The 19,359-nt window shown below is 26.7% G+C and overlaps 1 protein-coding gene across 1 annotated transcript in view; it reads left to right on the forward strand.

The window, feature by feature from the left end:
• Positions 1-19,359, forward strand: part of MCU (mitochondrial calcium uniporter) — a 74,361-nt gene that overhangs the window by 47,049 nt on the left and 7,953 nt on the right. The window contains exons 3-5 of the mRNA XM_015518402.2: positions 592-881; positions 2,718-2,864; positions 18,051-18,254. Coding sequence (XP_015373888.1) covers positions 592-881; positions 2,718-2,864; positions 18,051-18,254 — 641 coding nt within the window. The remainder of the gene's footprint in view (positions 1-591; positions 882-2,717; positions 2,865-18,050; positions 18,255-19,359) is intronic.

The following is a 19,359-nucleotide window of genomic DNA, read 5'->3' on the forward strand; positions in this document are numbered from 1 at the left end:
TATGAAGTGAAAATAATTACTGTTCCGTAATAACTATTATACTCGTCAAATTTCGTTTATAAACTATAAAAGTGGGAAAAGATAGTTGTATCTAATAAGTATGAGTAATATTTTTTACAAAAAAAAAAAGTATCAAATATAGTATTACAAATAATTTTGCTTGTAGTTGGTACTGCTGATGTAATCGGTTTTCGTAAGGACCACGCGGTGGTTCCTATATTTTCATATAATATAATAAATATTTTGTAGTTATGCCTTTTTATGATCGGTGGTGTAAGTATAAAAAACAAATCAGCGATCTGGTAATTTTGTAGGCTATAGATTATAACAATAAGCTTTTTATTCCAACTCCCCGTTAAGTGTAAGTTATTCCATGTAATTACGAGGGCTTAAATATTTAAGATCCGTCTACTATTTTATCATAATATATATTAGCATACGAAACGGTGAAATTACCAAATAGCGTGTTCAGTTTTTTGTTTTTTGAGCATTTTTACTTAAAACCCCCATCTAAATTGAATTCGTTCTACTTAAAAACGTCCTACTTTTATAATTTATGTACCTACTGATATTTGCATTATGTTTTTGCAGAAATCCATGTCGAGCTCAGACGAGGATTGCCCACGGTCACTGTTCCTTTGCCGTCTAGGCGCGAACTTTGTCAGTTTACCTTGCGGCCAGTGACAAATACGGTCGGCGACTTTACCAAAATGTTGAAGACCGAGGATCCGGGTGTCGACCGCGTAGTTATATCCAGCTCAGAGGGTGTTCGTATAGCGTCTTCCAACACAATCGAATCGCTCATGGAAGATGACTTTCGGTTAGTCATAAACGATCGAGAGTTTATGGTTAAAGTACCACCGCACAGGAAGCTTACAAAGGTTTGTACAACCTAAAACCATATACATTCATACGATAACCAATCTTGTGTAATTGGTTTACTCTGTATCATATTTATATATGTATAATTATTTTCATAAATAATTTACTTATGTTAAGTTCTAGGACAAATGAATTAGTTAATTTTAAAATATTGTACTGGGATTCCACATTTTGTTAAAAACTGCTAAATGTCAGTATAAGATCAACAAAAACCATAATTCCACCAGCGATTTTTATACAACATGAAATTTACCAATATCATAGTTTTTATACAATATCTGTTCTGTATCTAAAGTTGGTAGGTATTTTGATGAATATTGAGTTCGAAATTATTATATCGACTTATACAAAATTATCGTTATTTATGACCAATATAATAGGGTTACAACATTAGACCACAAAATAATTATAAATATTAAATGATCTGTATTACTATTGGGATAGTAAATTTGGCATGCTAATATTATAATTTTGCAGATTAATTATCAAACTATGTTGTTGTATAATAAAACGTTTCATTGTATTCTGAATTATAACATTTTGAAGCGTTTTATAATTCAATGTTAATAAAACAAAGTATAATGATCATATTCAGAATATCTAAGAATTATTATAAAAATATTTCTATATGGTTGGTTTACAACATTAGTAACTATTTATCGTTGGCATATGAAATTCAAATAAATAATAATAAAGAAATAGAATATCGTAAAAATGTCATTGTAATATGCAATATAATATGTTATATATATGTTTAAAGCTAAAACACTAGAAAATTATATGAAATTCGTCATGTAAAGGTTATGGAAATTATATTTTCGATCATTGATTTAAATGTTAACCCTTGCATAAACTCATAATAATATAATATGGACATAAATAATAATTATTTTTAACTCTTTTAACGCTCATTAACAATGTTTACCATTGTGTTTTTTACAAAATTGTACAATTTAAAGTTTATAGTTACTTAAAATATATTATATTATTTCTGTCACGCATACAGACCAGAGAACCCCCTCCTATGCCCAAAAGAAAAAACCTCAGCGTTATTGAAATGAAGTATTTTTATAAATGCGTCAAACTAAAAATTAATCTTTATGTTAAAAAACATTCTGTATATTTAATTTATAAACAAAATAATATTATCAATATTGTAAGTAATAATATCCAAAAGTAAGATGTCTCAAAGGTTTAAAAAAAAACAATGATGTTACATTTATTTCTGTTTGAAATATATTACCCTGCTAGATATTACATATAATAATTTTGTTATTTCTTTAATAAGCTTTTACAATTTACTACTCTTAAACACGAAACAACGAAAAAAAAAGTGTAGGTACCTATGTACATTATATCCATTTAAAAATTATAGGTTGGTACTCGTATAATATTATATTCACGTTTTGTTAAAAAACCAGATAGTTTACTTTATCATGATCGATTTCGGTTTAAGAAGGGTTCATTAGTTTGACCAACATATTATGCCTATTATGGGTATGTAAGTATAATGTAAAATGTCATGTAGTTTTTATATCTAATTAGGCGATGTATCTAATGTCGGATACTCGGATATGATGTACAATGTCTGTGATTTTAATTTTTTTAGGTACCAAAATAATAAAGATAATAAATTAGATTTATAATTATTAACTGATTATTGTAATTACATGGAACATAAATATTAGTAAATAATGATTTTTTTATGTAGTGTGCGAATGACTGGTATTGTGTTGTGTGACTATTTGTTCTGAATTTAAAATTAATAATTTATTATTATTATTAATTAGATATTTCAATAGTTTTGAGTCTATGTATGTTCTTTATTTTTTTAGGAAGAAATGGAACGGCTTTCTGGCGTCAGGACTCTAGTTAGCCAGTTGTACGAATCACTAAACGTTGAAGAACATCAATTAAAAAAAGAAAGGGAATTATTGGCTAAGATGGAAGAACTAAAAGTCAAATTGGAACCCCTCGAAAAGGTATGATGCTATTTATAAATTAAAATAATTAATAAGATTTGGATTCAATTTCCTTTATTTATAACTTTAGATCATGAAGTTTGAATATTGATCATATTGTTATAAAATTAATAACATACATTTTTTAATCTAAGAACTAAGTGTCACACTTTAAATATTTTAAATTTAATTTATGTAATGAAGTCTGAAGCTGTTTGCTTGTGTGTATAATACATATTAATTAAATGGGTTACTATGATATTTGCTGTTCTCCAATAATTTCAACTTAATTATCGTTTAATCACTGTTTTCTATGAAAAAATATTTTCACATTATTTTTCCATTGCTATATATTTAAATTAAAATCTAGATTTAAGATCATCCGTCTTGTGATTAACGCCAAAATGCATTACCTTAAATCACACAGCGTCAACTTAGGTAGCTAAAATAATTAGATACGTACCTATTTATTTATTTTAGTTTGTAAGCAATTATACTTTCAATAAGATTCATTAATAAATATCTAATGAATATATTTTATTATTTTAATTAATTCTAGTGGAGAATTCAGTCTATTTTATGGTGAATTGCACAATATATAAAAAATATTCATAAAAAAAAAAAAGAAGAATTTAAGTAGAAATAAAAATTTGAACACCTAAAGTGAATTATTAATATAATATAATAATTGTATTAATACTCATCTAAAAAGTATTCAGTATGAAATAGAATTGTTGAAAATTTTAGAAATTTATAATCTTATATCTATTTTTAGTTTCAAAATTTCGTTTATCTTACTACTTTCCAGATACTTTCATTTTCCTTAAATATTAAATTATGTATACCTACTATACCTATTATAGGTATTCAGCAATCTATTATTCAGGATTTATTTAATATAATAGAAACGAGTAAATACCTACATTGTACTTTATATATAGTTACATTTATTCATATACTTGTATACAGTAATACAGCTTTTAATAGTATACGAATTTGTTGGGTGGAAACGTGTCAATATCTATAATTTGGTTGAATTGAGTATTGGTGGAATAAGGCAATAAGGTACAATTTTGGTTGAAATTTGAAACTTTTGGAAGAAACGGGCACCGCCTTTATTGGAAACAATAATTTTAGTTATTGGCGGAAACAGGTAATTTCCATTTCTGAGGAAAATCCGTTCAGATTAATTTCGGATAAAATTAACAAAACTATTTCAATTAATATTCATTAATAATATATATATATATATATATGTATACATTTCTACATCGTGTATACATAATCCTTTTAAGTCGCTGAAGGAACCGTTTGAATTTCATCGCATTTGCCTTCATAATACTAATATTATCTCAATTATAATTGTTAACGCACACTCTGTCGTTGGAGGATTTATTAGAATTCCGTTTCAGAGTAATTATTTATCTGTGGCAATATTTGAAAATTCCATGCATAAATGCACATCACATCAACAAATCATATTAGGACATGATGTAATAAAAAAATCTATTCACTTGTAGAAAGTATGTTAAAGACAAACCTCAATAATTATAAAATGTAGTATATATCATTAATTTATTTTCCATGCGCGTTCATCATTAAAAATGTATGCTTTTTTTTCTCCGGGAGTTCTTTTCCCATCTGCGTTTAAAATCGATTTTCGGTCAAAAACAAAACAAGTAGGTACGCTTGACTGTGTAATAACCGCCACTATAACCTCTTACGAATATTGAAAAAAAATTTGTTATTTTATCTTAATTTGTCACAATTGACATTTTAAAACAATTTCTATGCATTGGATAAATCTTTGCTAAATAATAAATAAATCATGTCTTAAACATAATTCTCATACTTAAATCACTGTATAGTATTTTTTGAATTAACATAAATATTTGTCTTATATAGCAATAATGACTGTTTAGACTAAATTATTCAATTATTGTCTTAAAATTGTTTAAAATATCGTTTAATACTATCAAAAATTATAAGGATTGAAAATAAATATAGCTAATATAACGTAATACCTTTTTTTAAATTTTTTTTTATTTAAAATACATCTACAATCTATACAAATTTTTGTACAGTAATAAGATTTGATAAAAAAAAGAAGAGAATATAAAATGACGGCGAATATTAAGATTGGGAAGTTATCCACACCCAGCACGTGCGTTAGTAATTGACTAATGATTGTTAATGTAAAAGATCCCTACACCAATTTCTTTTTAGTCTTCGTCGAGGGTTGTCGGGTAGAGTTTTAGATGATAATTTTTTGATTAGTGGATTAGTGTGTGATTGGAGTTTATTATGAAATCTGATGTAGTATGTTTTAGAGATTTGATTTAGGGTTAGTATTTTTAAGTCTTTGTGAAGATTGGAGTTTGTTATGTACCATGGAGCAGAAGAAACTAGACGGAGACAGATGGACTGGAAGGCTTGTATTGATCTGGTGTTGGAGGGTTTTGCGGCTCCCCATAATTGGATGCCGTATGTCCATAGCGGCCTGAGTAGAGACTTATAAATTAGTAATTTGGTGTCAATGTTCATTTTAGATCTCAATAGTGGTGTTAGGAGGTGTAGACGGGAATTAAGGGCCTTTCGTTTATCAACTATGTGAGGATTCCAGGTTAGTTTAGTGTCAAAAGTAAGACTAAGGTATTTTACTTGTGTGCAAATAGGGATTGGAATGTTGTTCATTGAAATTTGAGGACAAGTTTTTTTTATTTAAGGTAAAAGTTATGAATGAGGACTTGGTTTCGTTGATTTTGATTTTCCACCTCTTTGTCCAGAGGTGTATAATATTGAGGTGTTTTTGTATCATATTTGAGACTATAATGGATTTTCATTGGTTGCTAAAATTGCCGTCTCGCCCGCGTAGGAACCAAGTTCGGTATAGGAAGTTTTGGGAATGTCGTGAGTGAATATATTATATAGAAAAGGGGCAATATCGCTACCTTGGAGAACTCCGGCAAGAATGTCAAAAACGTAATACGTATCAAATTAATATTTTTGGATAAAATACCTTAATATTATATAACAACATTTACTGTCAGACCAATGGCCAGAGCTGCCAAGGTCTTTATATTTAATAAAAAAATATTTTTGGACCTTATAGATAGCTTTTGATCTAAATCCTCTAAATACCTATAACTTATTACTAGGGAACGGATTTATATGTAATAAAAATACAGAAATATGTTATATGTACATATTATACATATATGAAAGTATAATTTAGAAAATATGTGGGAAAAAATGCGATAAACACGTGACATATATTGAAACTTATCATTGCTTTTAAAGTTTTCTTTTTGAAATTCAATAATGTACTGAGAAACTTTGGACGAAATATAGTTTCACTAATTTTTGCCATTTTTGAATTTTTTTAGGTACGTACGATTACGATTACAGCCAATCACTAACGATAAAAACCTATTGCTATTGTCTGTCATCGATGTCATTCGTATATAAATGTATAGTAAGGGGTTAAGATATCTATAATATTATATTATATTATAAGATTATAACTTATAAGATAATGGCTATAAAACTAACGATAACTACTAAATATCGACAATATATAAGGATAAATGGCTGGTTTTGTTCACTGCAACATGGCTTGAAAACGTATAAATTGCGAAATGATAAAATATGTTTAAAAATATTTACAACTTAGTGAAATATGTAAAAAAAGGGAGCATAATTTTGATAGGAATGATTTAGATTATGAACATATCTTATCGGATCTCAAATATCTTGTTTTAATGAAAATATACATTTACATATAAATCCGTTCACTATTTATTACTATTACTTATTTACCTAGCCAATAATAATATAAAAAATCAAGTATGAACTACGAAGTTACTTTATATTGTTTGTAACATCCATAATTTAATATATATATATATATATATATATTACTAACTTGGTACAACTACAATCAAAACAATTTAAGTGAAATTAGTTTTATGATATTTTTCATAAAAAAAATTATATACATATTATTTATTTATATCAAATGAAGTTGAACCTAATGACCTATGTCGCCGAAAGTAAATTTTTGTAAATAAAAAATAAAAATAAAATTAAGTTGAAGTGTAATTAAAAAATTTAATATTTTAACGCTGAATAAAATGTATGATTCGAAGAAAATGAAAAAACCCTAGAACAAAAAACCATTGTGTACGCAGATATATAAAAATAAATAATAAATTACACTCAAATTATAATATTTTACTTAGATAATTGGTGAAAATAGGTATATTCTTCGTGTTTGCTGTACAGATTCAATAAACTTTTTTAAGAATCTTCTTCATAATTATTAATATCGGCGAACATTAATATTTGTTAAGTAGAAAATATAATTGATAGGTGCATGTAGTTAAGTAAATGTTAATAACTCTTGACCTCTCAATGATTTTAACACTTATTCTTATTTTTTTTTATTAGTTATTGCTTATAAATTATTATTTATTACTCATCATTATTAATTAGTCATTAGTTTGAAATTTAAAAGGTTTCCATGCACTGTGAAATTTAATAGCTTCTACACAATTTACTTTAAAATATTTTTCTTTTTTATTATTCTATATTTTATAAAAAAAAAAAAAAAAAAAAAAAAAAAAAAAAAAAAGTCACAATGCACACACGTAAAGGATAAAGAAGGAAATTTACTCATAGATGAAATAGCAATAGCGAATAGATGGAAAGAATACGTAGAAGAACTATACAGAGAAGAAGAAAACAATGACCTACTCGTCGAAAACCCAACCGACGGTGACTTTGATTCAAATGCAAATACAAGGATCCTAAAATCAGAATTTGAAGACGCACTTCAAACAATGAAGAAAAACAAAGCACCAGGCCCAGACAGACTAAACACAGAACTCCTACAACAGACAGATGGTGAAATAAAGAACGCTCTGTACGAACTGTTATGTAAAATATACGAGACTGGAATAATTCCGAGAGATTTTGGATGCAGTAGATTAGTCATCCTACCAAAAAAACCAAGAGCCAATCAATGCGAAAATTTTCGGACCTTAAGCCTGATATCGCATGTAGCTAAATTACTGACAATAATTGTAAGTAAAAGGATAAGTAAAAGGATAGAAGTTAGATTAGACAACGACCAATATGGTTTCCGGAAAAACAAAGGAACCAGGGAGGCTATTTTAGGTCTGAGAGTAATACTTGAAAAACAAATCGAGAGACAAAAAATCACTTATATGGCTTTTATAGACCTAGAAAAAGCATTCGATAGCATAAATTGGACAAGTCTCTTTAAAATTTTGGAAGAAACAGAGATAGATTTTAAAGACAGACGTATTCTCTATAAAATTTATGAAGAACAAGAAACCACTATCAACATTAATACAACAACAGTGACTGCTAGAATCCAAAAAGGTGTGAGACAAGGGTGCCCACTTTCCCCTGCATTATTCAATGTATTTATTGAAAAAGCAATAAATGTCATAAAGCATTGGTTAGAACAAAAAGGAATCGGAGTGAAAATAGGAGGGGTACTAATAACCATGCTTCGCTTTGCTGATGATATAGTCGTTCTCACAACATCTGAGGAAGACCTACAAGCAGCATTAAATGTAATGAATTTTACGTTTAAAGAATATAGTCTGAAAATAAATTCAGCTAAGACCAAAACCTTAGTATGCTACAAGAAAAACGTACCATCTATAAATATAACATTAGAAAACAAAGAAATTATCCAGGTAGACCATTTCAAATACTTGGGCAGCATTATAACAGACGACGGGAAATCAATTAAAGAAATCAGAAGCAGGATAGGTCAAGCAAAGAACACATTCCTTAAAAAGAGAAAAATACTAACATCAAAAAATATGAACATAGCAACGAAGAAACGGCTCATAAAAACATATGTCTGGAGTGTGGCATTATATGGAAGTGAGACCTGGACAATTAATAAGAAAGAAAAAGATATGTTAGAAGCTCTCGAGATGTGGTGTTGGAGGAAAATGCAGAGAATAAGTTGGACTGATAGAAGATCAAATGAAGATATCCTGAGAACAATAGAGGAAAAACGAACACTGATAGACACCATAAAGAAAAGGAGATGGCAGATGATAGGACACACGTTGAGGCATGGTGACGAACTGCATAGTATAATAATCGAAGGTATGATAGAGGGTACAAGATCAAGAGGAAGACCTAGGACGAAATACATTAGTCAAATAATGCAGGATGCAGGAGTCACTTCCTACAGGGAGCTTAAAAATATGGCGAACGATAGAGAAAAATGGAGAAGTCATTTATTGTGAAACATTTGTTAAAAACCAATCTCCGGATTGAAAAACAAAAAAAAAAAAAATTTTATAAATATTTATACTAATTTATGCCACCTCATTAAATAATATAGCTTTGAATGGGAATAAAATAGTCATTAAAATTATGAATTTTTGTAGTTTTTGGCATAAAAATGCAATGAATTTTAACTTTGAAGTTATAAACGAAATTTTATGTTGAAAAAAAATACTTGGCGTTAAGTGAATAACTTAAGTCTAGTACTTATAGAAATTAAAGTTTAAAAAAAATTATGTATATCTCTCCTTAATATGTGTACGTTTGTGTACTCGTACATTATTGCCAAAGCACATGATCATTATACCTAATATACAACTAAAATACATTTTGGTATCTGTTTTTTTATTCTAAAAAACTTAAAAATATAAATCTACTAGCTACTACAGTTGTTAATTTTACTTTTCGTTTAATTAAATCAACGATTTTTCTTCGGAAAATACTTATAGTTATGATGCTCATGAAAGTGTATTCATAATAATATTATGTATATATGCATTTATACATTTATTGTTATGTAAAATATATAAGTGAGGAACTACCATTTTTGTGCAATATGACTTACATAAATAACCATAGATTTCGGTAACCACGCTATTATACTTTTATGAATTTAATCGCAAATTATTGCAAACAATAATTTTTTGTAAACATTTTAAAGTTAATTTTAATAGTAAATAAAAGTTAAATTAATATTTCAATATTTATATAGAAAATATAAATACATATATTAGTTAGTTCAAACAATATATAATAATTACACCAAATGATAATAAGGTTGAGTTGGTTAGATAAACTTTAAACAATATTTAAGCATCGTCTTTATTGCACACATATTGATTAGGTATGTATATTTTAGAAATATCGCCAAATATGCATTATTATATAAAATATAACTAAAAATGTTAAATATATAAAATGTGTAATCTGTAGACTTCTTCCAGGCCGTTATTCCAATTCCCTACGCATCCATTACGCCTATATCCATGTTTCCCTGTCTGGGGCTATTTGTTCCCCATTTCATATCAATTGATATTTAAAAATATCCTAGTGAAAGATTTTTTTTAAGTTAGATAAACTGTCTATACTAAGAAAGCGATAAAATGTTATGATTTATTCGTAGGTACTTAAACGTTAAAAAAATTATCGTGTTTTATTGATTAATTTATATCAATAGCATTCGTTAAAATATTAATCCTATTATTCTTAAAATAAGTTTTTTAACAAAAAAAATATATATATACATATATATTATAATATATATTTAAAAGTGGTTTCATTAATAATTTATAAATGACCGTGTAAAAGGAGCAAAAATATAGCTATAAAAGTTATTTTATAAACAATAATTAATAATTGTTGAAGTTAATTGGTAGGTATATGTGTTAAAAAATATTGATTATAATGTTTATAGGGGTTTTATTATCCAAAAAAATGAAAAAAAATCTAATAATTCATTTGAAACTTTTAAGAAAGTTTTTAATTAAAGATAATGTATAGATGAAGATATTGAAAAATCGTTAATAAGTCATATCAAATTGCATTATGGTTGTAGGTTAGTCACTATCATTACTTTGTTATTTTTATTAATTTATAACGAGAACAATTTGAGAAAAATTATTGATAGATACTTCATTTAGTTTACTGTTTTGTCTTGTGTTTGGTATATTGCATTTGTTATTGACTGCAGACTATTTGTAACGATCTCTTTTCAGCTTTGGCTCTTTGTACATAGAGATGGATTCAGAGCAAAAATCGAAGAGGGACAAAAATTTTTTTACCACACAATTATACTTTATTTTTAATGCTATTATACAATATTATATTATATTTTCATACATATGTGTGAATGGAATATAGAATTATCAAAATCTATAGAATTATAAAAAAAAAAAAATTGAAGAAATAATGTGTCTGAAGAGGGAGGAGGCTGAATGCTTATCCTTCCTCCCTGGATCCGTCCCTGCTTCTATATATTGTTATATGAATTATGAAACTTAAATAATAGTATTTACTATTATATTACAGTACATACGAGGCCAAGTTAGACGTAGTCGGTAGATAGGTACCTATAGGATATATTTCATGAGTCTCGCTACTATATATACTTACTGCGGTGGCATAATGCGTGTAAGTCGTATATAATATTACTATTTTGACTAAACATGTGGAAAATGCTTAAATATAATAATATTATGTTAGTCGGAAAATAAAATATAACGCATAAATAAATAAAAATAACATATAATAGACACTGTCATTGTAAACATCAACGCGATACATTACTGATAACTAAAGTATCTTAAACGTCCTATTAAACCCTATAGGTACGTATAATAATTGCTGAATTAAGAAGTGCGTGTAATGACCATAAATTTATACACATAATAATAGGTATTACTATATATTATAAAGAAAATGTTTTCCTATACTACCCTTACCCCGACCACTACTCTTGTTCGCGTGCACTTACCTATCGTATTATTATACCAAATTGCAATTCTTCGTTTTATTCAAAGTTTGTCGTCTTCGCTTGGTATGTGCGTTATATTATTATAATATATCCGTAATATATATTGCGGTAACATTCTAAATGTACGCACCCACATTTCATGGCACATATATATATACCTTATATAGTAATACTAGCTGTTACACCAGCTGTAAGCTTAAAACTTCTTTCTTTAAACATCCGTTCAATCATTCCTCGCGCGTATTATAGCTCTGCGTAACGTACTAAGATCTATATGGCCATAGTTCTCTTGCTTTTTGGTATGCGTGCAAACCGTTACAATCTCCTCATTTCTTATTCCTTGCTGCGTATACCCTCCGAATATGTCTAAAACTAAAAGGTTTACAGGTAGGTACGCATCACAGAAAATGTATATGCGTACCTAATAGATATAGCTATCTTTTAGAGTTTAATAATAACGTTCAACTTTTCACGAAGATCACCGACCATCCAACTTACACGTCTCTCCGCAACTCATAAGATTATATCGTATACTATTATATGATGTATAATACGTTGATTATATAATATTTTATAAGGAATCACCTTATCGTATAGTTATTATAAGGTTTGGGTGAATCATATTATCTATATTCTATATTAAATAATATGGTATTTTTTGACATATGAAGTTTGGATATGCTGTTTATACAAACTCTAATCAAATAATTTTGACACTGAGTAATAATAATAAATAATATCATTATTGATTTGTTACCTAGCTATGATTATAACTAATTATAACTACAGCTGTATAGTATAATATATTTATGTATATATTGAGGAATAGATACTAAATATTTAAAACTATTTATTTATGTTTTGTCATGAATTGGACGTACGAAACATATCGCATGGGAAATGAATACCATTTCCTACTATTTCATTTCATTGTTTTCATCACTTTACTTTCTTTATCAAATTCAAATTTAATTTGAAATTTAACAATTATACAAAATGATAATAATAATAATAATGCTATAAACTTTTAATCGGGCAATCAACGTGCCTCTGACGTTTTAAAAACAATTTTTGGTTTGCTTTCAAAATGTATTCAGAGATAAAAGATAATAATATGAAATATTTATAACTCTGAAATATATAGGAATTTATTTAAATGTATGATATTATATGTTCGTTTAATGTTATTTTCATGCAATTTTCCACCAAACAATTGTTTTTAAATTAGTTTAGGTAGAAGCTTAATTGAATGAATACAATTATTGTGTTTAATGTAGTTAAATTAATTCTAATCAAAGTTATTATTAACCTTTCTTTAATTTTACAAGATAATATTAATTTATTAACACCAAACTAGCAGTATGTACGATTATATATTATAGTATGATGCGAAATACTACCTAATTGTTTTTTTTTTACATTCATATTATTTAAATAATAAAAATAATACATTTATGTATACCTATACTGTTTACTGTATTGTAATAATTAGATTAAAAACATAATGCGGTGCTATGCTACAAAATAAAAATGATTAAACATAAACATTTCCTATTTTGAAGTTCAAGTTTATAAACTAAGTAATTTGTTTGTAAATAATGATTATGAAGATAAAACTGTTTTACTTATTTAACATATTTAAATTTTTTCATATTTTGTTTGTAAAAAAAAACAAACTTGGAATTTAGTTCTTAGTTTTATTTTTCATTCTAAAAATGCTTGTTTACTTAAAAACTTACTTTTACCATAAAAAACGAATATTTTAAAGTACTAAAGAGTAAATCCAACATTTATTTGAATAATCATAATAACAAATTGTAAATTTAAACATTAAAGACCTGATTAAAATTATAACTATGCATTTTATCAATATTGTTTTACTTTTTATTTATATGTAAAATGAGTACCTAGGTATTATCCTTATAAATATAAAAGATCAGGCCTTTTTTATGTTGCAATTTTGTGATGACACTATTTTAAATTTTTTAAATTTTTTTTCTTACAAGGTTGTACCAAATACTCCTACGAGTAATCTATTATTCGCAATTTAATTTTAATCGCCATTATAATTATAATCCACTACGCACTCTGTCGTAAATAATCACTACTACTACTATTTAGCACTTGATAAAATTAAGTAATATTTTACTTTTTGTTTTTTATTTTCCTTTTTAAAATATAACAATGTGATTTTTGAAAATTTCATTCAGATAAATCAAAAACTACACTCGGGCAAAGTCGGGTAATTCATCTAGTTAAATATAAAAATCATAGATTATAGATAATGCTTAAAATATTTATTCCCCTAGTTGAATTGTGTTTTATTAAATAACTTAATAGGTACAAATGTTTAGTAGATATAATCTTTTTTAAACACCATTCTTAGAGCTCAAATTTCAATAATTTTATTTTTATCGTGTTCTGGAATTATGCGATTCAATTGCATAATTTGATTGATTTAACAAGTACTTATAAACAAAGAAAACTTTTATTAAGTAATTTTTTATAGTATTTTCTGCCATTAATAATTATTATAATATACAGTGGAACCTCTGTAAGTCGAAGGAATGCTCCTGTCTTACAAAATATGATAATATGTGTGATTATGATAAATTTCCTCGATAAGTCGAAGAAATTTTAGTTGAATTTTGGCTTATAACTCGAATTTTTGTTCAACATACATTACGGAAAATTACTATAATACTATGTAATAGAACACCTGAACACTTTTAATCTCGATAGCGTGAAGGTCAAATAACCAAATGAATTTTTATATAGTTAATTATAATTTATAATCCTAATCGTTTATCAATCTTAGACCGATTAATATTATCAAACTAATCTTTATACCTAATGCTTAAAAGGTGCAGTTATTATAGTTATTCGAAAAAATTACGTCCGATATTAACGTTTATCTGCTATTTATTATTGGAAAATTATACGTTGATATTTAATATGATGCTGACACAGCAAATTTTAGATGGAGAAAGAACCAGTCGAAGAAAAAAATCCAACAGAGTGGAATCGATACCAGCAGCTTTTTTTCTGATACAGATGGAATTAAATTCCAAATTGGTAAACTAGCTCTGATGATATATCAACATACTATCCTACTGATGATAAGATCCTGAATGATTTGAAATTCCAAGAAATTTCTAACGAGTCAAATGAAGATAATAAGTCAGATATTGATGACGATGAGGAATTGTCTTTGCCAGCTAAAACTACTCTTGTCTCTTGCCCAGTCATTAAATGGTTTACAGGTTGTACCTTGTACGTAAATATATTCAAGAACACTGATAAATATATTTTCAGATGATGTTTTTTCCGCGCTAAACGTAATTGGAAACTTAACAAATAGGCCCTTACCAAACAATAAAAAATATCTTATTTCTTCCAAAAATAGTGGTTCTTTAATTATTACATATAATTTACATACGTATTTATTACTTTATATTTTTTTGAATTTAAAACAATATACGTACATACATTATACATTTATTAGTAAATACATAAGCAAATAAAATTATAAAATGAAGCTTTTAGTTGTTAAAAAAAATATTTTCAATTACTCGAATTTTTTGTATCCAGTTTATTCGAGTCATTGAGGTTTGACTGTAATTTATTATATTTTATTTTTAATGCATATTGATATTAATACATTTTTCAAGTTTGTAATGTAAAATTAGGTAGTTATCTAATTAAAAACATTATATAAATTAATTTGATTATGTTTAATGCAATGCTCACTATTTAACAATATTTGAATGTTGAATTTAACATGTGTGGGTATACATATACTTATATTATATTCTTGGTTTTATATTTCTGTATTTTTAGAATTAATAATGTAAGAAATAAGAATATTTAGAACAGAGCTCTTAGATAACGTTGTTCGCCAATAATAATCATGGCCAAAGAACGATGAATCATTTCTAATTTTCTTAGTAAAATCATTAAACTTATCTTAACATTAAGATATTTTTAAATAAGAAAAAAAAAAATTTATCAAATTGAAAATTATAAACTATTTTGTAGTTAAAAATTTATAAAACATTTAACTTTTATAGCTAAGAGTTGAAAATTTAAATCAAAGTTCCACGTAAGTAGTTAATTCTGTAACTAAAAAATCTAAAAAATATATGAACACAGTTTTATTGTATAATAACCTAACCTGTATGTAATAACTTGATGATCAGTTATTGTATAAAAATAAGAAAACATAATTAGTGGTTACTTGAAATGCCTAAAGTATATTATTACGTACAAATATTATGATATGTATATAACATTTATTTAACCTACCGGCTACCGTATTAATAGTAAACATTTAAAAATATCTTAGTCCGACAAATCGTCTCCGATCAGAATCGTTTTTCGTATACAATTATATTATATTGTTGAATTCAAGTTTAACACCATCCATTACAGCATTAACCCATTGGCCATTTAATATAACCTGCTATACTCCAGAGCGCTACCTACTTGCTTCCTTTTTTTAACCTATCTAAATATTATCAAAAGTATTTATACTATATGTAATAAAAAAAACTTATCAGTCCTCTCAAGCCAAAGATTATTATCAATGGATGATTCCCCTAATCGTATTATATCACAATATTATTATAAACGAGCGTTTAATACTTATTTTTGCAAAAATAAATTTACAGGTTATATTTTATTCAATAAAAATATGCATGCATAAAAAATATTTTACAAGTAACCTAACTTGAAGAAGGAAACTCGCTGTGTAAATGAACCTAACCTATGTATCTACACAGGGTTTCAACTTTTAACTCTCAAGTACACTATTTCCAACACAACTGTATGCATAATATTTTATTAACTCAAACTTTATTCAAATCAAGCGTCTAACATAAGCCGTGAATGACATCTCTAGTATACTTTAGACGCTATAGAAATGTGCATAGTACGTGCTAATACTGCGAATGTGTTACTAATTAATTTGTATTCTAAATTTTAAGGTTCTAAATGAAAATGGAAACAATCGTAACCATCTAGTTAGAGTACCTTTATGGGTTAAATTAACATTTATAATTTTTGTGTTTCAAAAATTGTATGCGATCTCACCTAGTTTGTTAAGATCGTTTTAAATATATCATAGTTTTGCCTAAAAAGTAAAAAAAATAATGCTACAACCATAATATTATCATATCTGTATTACATTATAAAATATATAATATTTTTTTAATAACTGGTAGCCAATGGGGTGGAAAAAAAATATATAAATTATATACATTTTTTTTTTATTATATAATATAATATATTATATGGTGTCTGGCAATGCGTCTTATTATGTGTAAATATGCCATTTGATTTTGATTCAAAGGAAACTTAAGTGTAGATATTTCAATCATCCATGTACGTGCTATGAAAACGTTCAATATACGATGTATTATATTGTACATAACAATAGTCCATAAGTAAAATGAAGTGTATCAAAGCAGAACAGTTTCATTGAATTCAACGTTTTTGATAGTTTTTAACGAATTCGATGAAATTTTTCAATCGATATAATCCCTTTTAAAGTAAAAACCTTCGAGAATCCTAAGAAGTAAATAATATCTATGAAAACTTTCATTTTTATTTATTGTTATTGACTTTTGGAGAAAACATACTATGTGTTTTTGTGTACAATGAATTATGTATACCATTATTATAATAATAATACATATAATACATTAATACTATTTACTTTCATGTTATTATTATTATAATATGATTGTAGAACCGTGGACTTAGTTTTCAAAATACTTTTATTACTAAAATAACATAAAATTATATGTATTTTTTTTTTTAATAAATGGTTTCTGCGACGTATGATGTATATAGTACATATACGTAGATACTATTATATGGTTATACCTACAACGTTTAGTTTTTGAATGGAACATTAATTGTTGCTGAAATCATTTTAAAAGTAATAATAACACGCGTCATAAATTTTGTTTTTACTTTTTTATATTGTCTATATATTATTTTTAACGAGATATTATTATTATATAATATATTATGATGTATTGCACTGAAAATTAATGTTAAGTTTCCAGATTAATATTTCATAACTAAAATAAAAACATTTTTATTCGGTATAATATAGTATGAGTATACAATATATTTAAATTAATGCCTATTTACTGGTGGGAAACTGTAGTGTTTTCTCATTTTCACCATAAGATTAACACAGGAATACAAGAATATACGGGTGCCTCACTTATTATACTAAAATTTTATAAATATTAATATACCTACCTACCTATTAAACAAATCACTGCTGTCGGAAGCAGTATTTTTTCAAATCTCTTTTTTAAAAGCCGCATTTCATCGTAACAGTGTACATATATAATATTATATAAAAATACATTTTTATGTTTCAGAAAAGGCAATCCATCGACTTGGTAGCCAGCAGACAAACATCGGTGCTTACATGGGTTGGTCTCGGACTCATGTCAGTGCAGTTTGGCATATTGGCTCGGCTTACTTGGTGGGAATACTCGTGGGACATAATGGAGCCGGTCACATACTTCGTCACTTACGGCACCGCCATGGCCGTATATGCTTACTATGTACTCACCAAACAGGTATATTTAGACGATAATAATCGTATTGTCTTATATGTAGCTAATTAATAATTATATATTAAGTATATAATTTTTAATCACAATAATTAGTGTTATGAAGTCATTAAGTCGTATTTTCTTAAATTATTAGCTTGTATACGTTTATTTTTTCAATAATACAGTTTATGTAATCGACATTTTATAGATGATGACTTGTATAAATGTTTAGTTATATTATCGCTAGAAAACACTTAAGAAGACGCCACACCCGCATTTGTTGTCTCAGTCTTATAAACGCGTGACATAGCAAATTTATGCTCAGCAGTTTATGTTTTATTCCGTTAGCTTAAAAATTAGAGTGAATAAACCTATAATGAAATTTTAAAGTGAGAGCATTATCTGTTATTTTTTATTTTTTACGATGATTTAGTTTTTTAGTGAGTTGTGCGCATAAAATAAATTATAAAATAAAAATGCTCATAACCTCACTTAAAAACTGAATTATCGTAAAAAAATGTCCAACAAAACACAGTTAATATATTCTTATCATCGAGTTTCATAATAGGTCTATTCTCTCTAATTTTTTAAGCTAATGGAATAAAACGTGAAGTGCTGAGCGTAAATTTGCTATGTTACATATTTGTAAAACTGAGACAAGTAATACGGGTGTTGCGCCCTTTTAATATGAGCGCAATAATACAATATACCAATACATGTTGGGAAATTGTTGAGTTGTGCTTGTGTAGGTGAGAATTGGGCAATTCGAGGAATTTTGGAAGCATGTCATTAATAATGGGACCCGGAATATTATGAGATTAATATTCGGAATGATGAGTATTCGGCCGTGTTCCTTTTTGATAGTGCGGATATTATGGAATAGGTATATCTTTACAAACAATAATTGCGAGTTAAAAATGTAGGGAGATAATGTTTTTAATGCGGTGAATTTGGCACGACCATGCGTCATCAATGTTTGTTCTTTTTCTTTGAAAAAAAAAACCATCTAGCACAATATTTGTTTGTGTTTAATTGCAAAATACATCACTTAAAAGAATTGTGTTTAAACCAATTTAAAATTGAAAATAGTATTGTTAGGGGAATTGAACTATTTTCTTTAAAAAAAAAT

This window comes from Diuraphis noxia, unplaced genomic scaffold (genome assembly GCF_037042655.1).
Source record: "Diuraphis noxia isolate RWA-SAM2 unplaced genomic scaffold, SU_Dnox_SAM2 contig0002, whole genome shotgun sequence".
Classification (NCBI taxonomy): Eukaryota; Metazoa; Arthropoda; class Insecta; order Hemiptera; family Aphididae; genus Diuraphis; species Diuraphis noxia.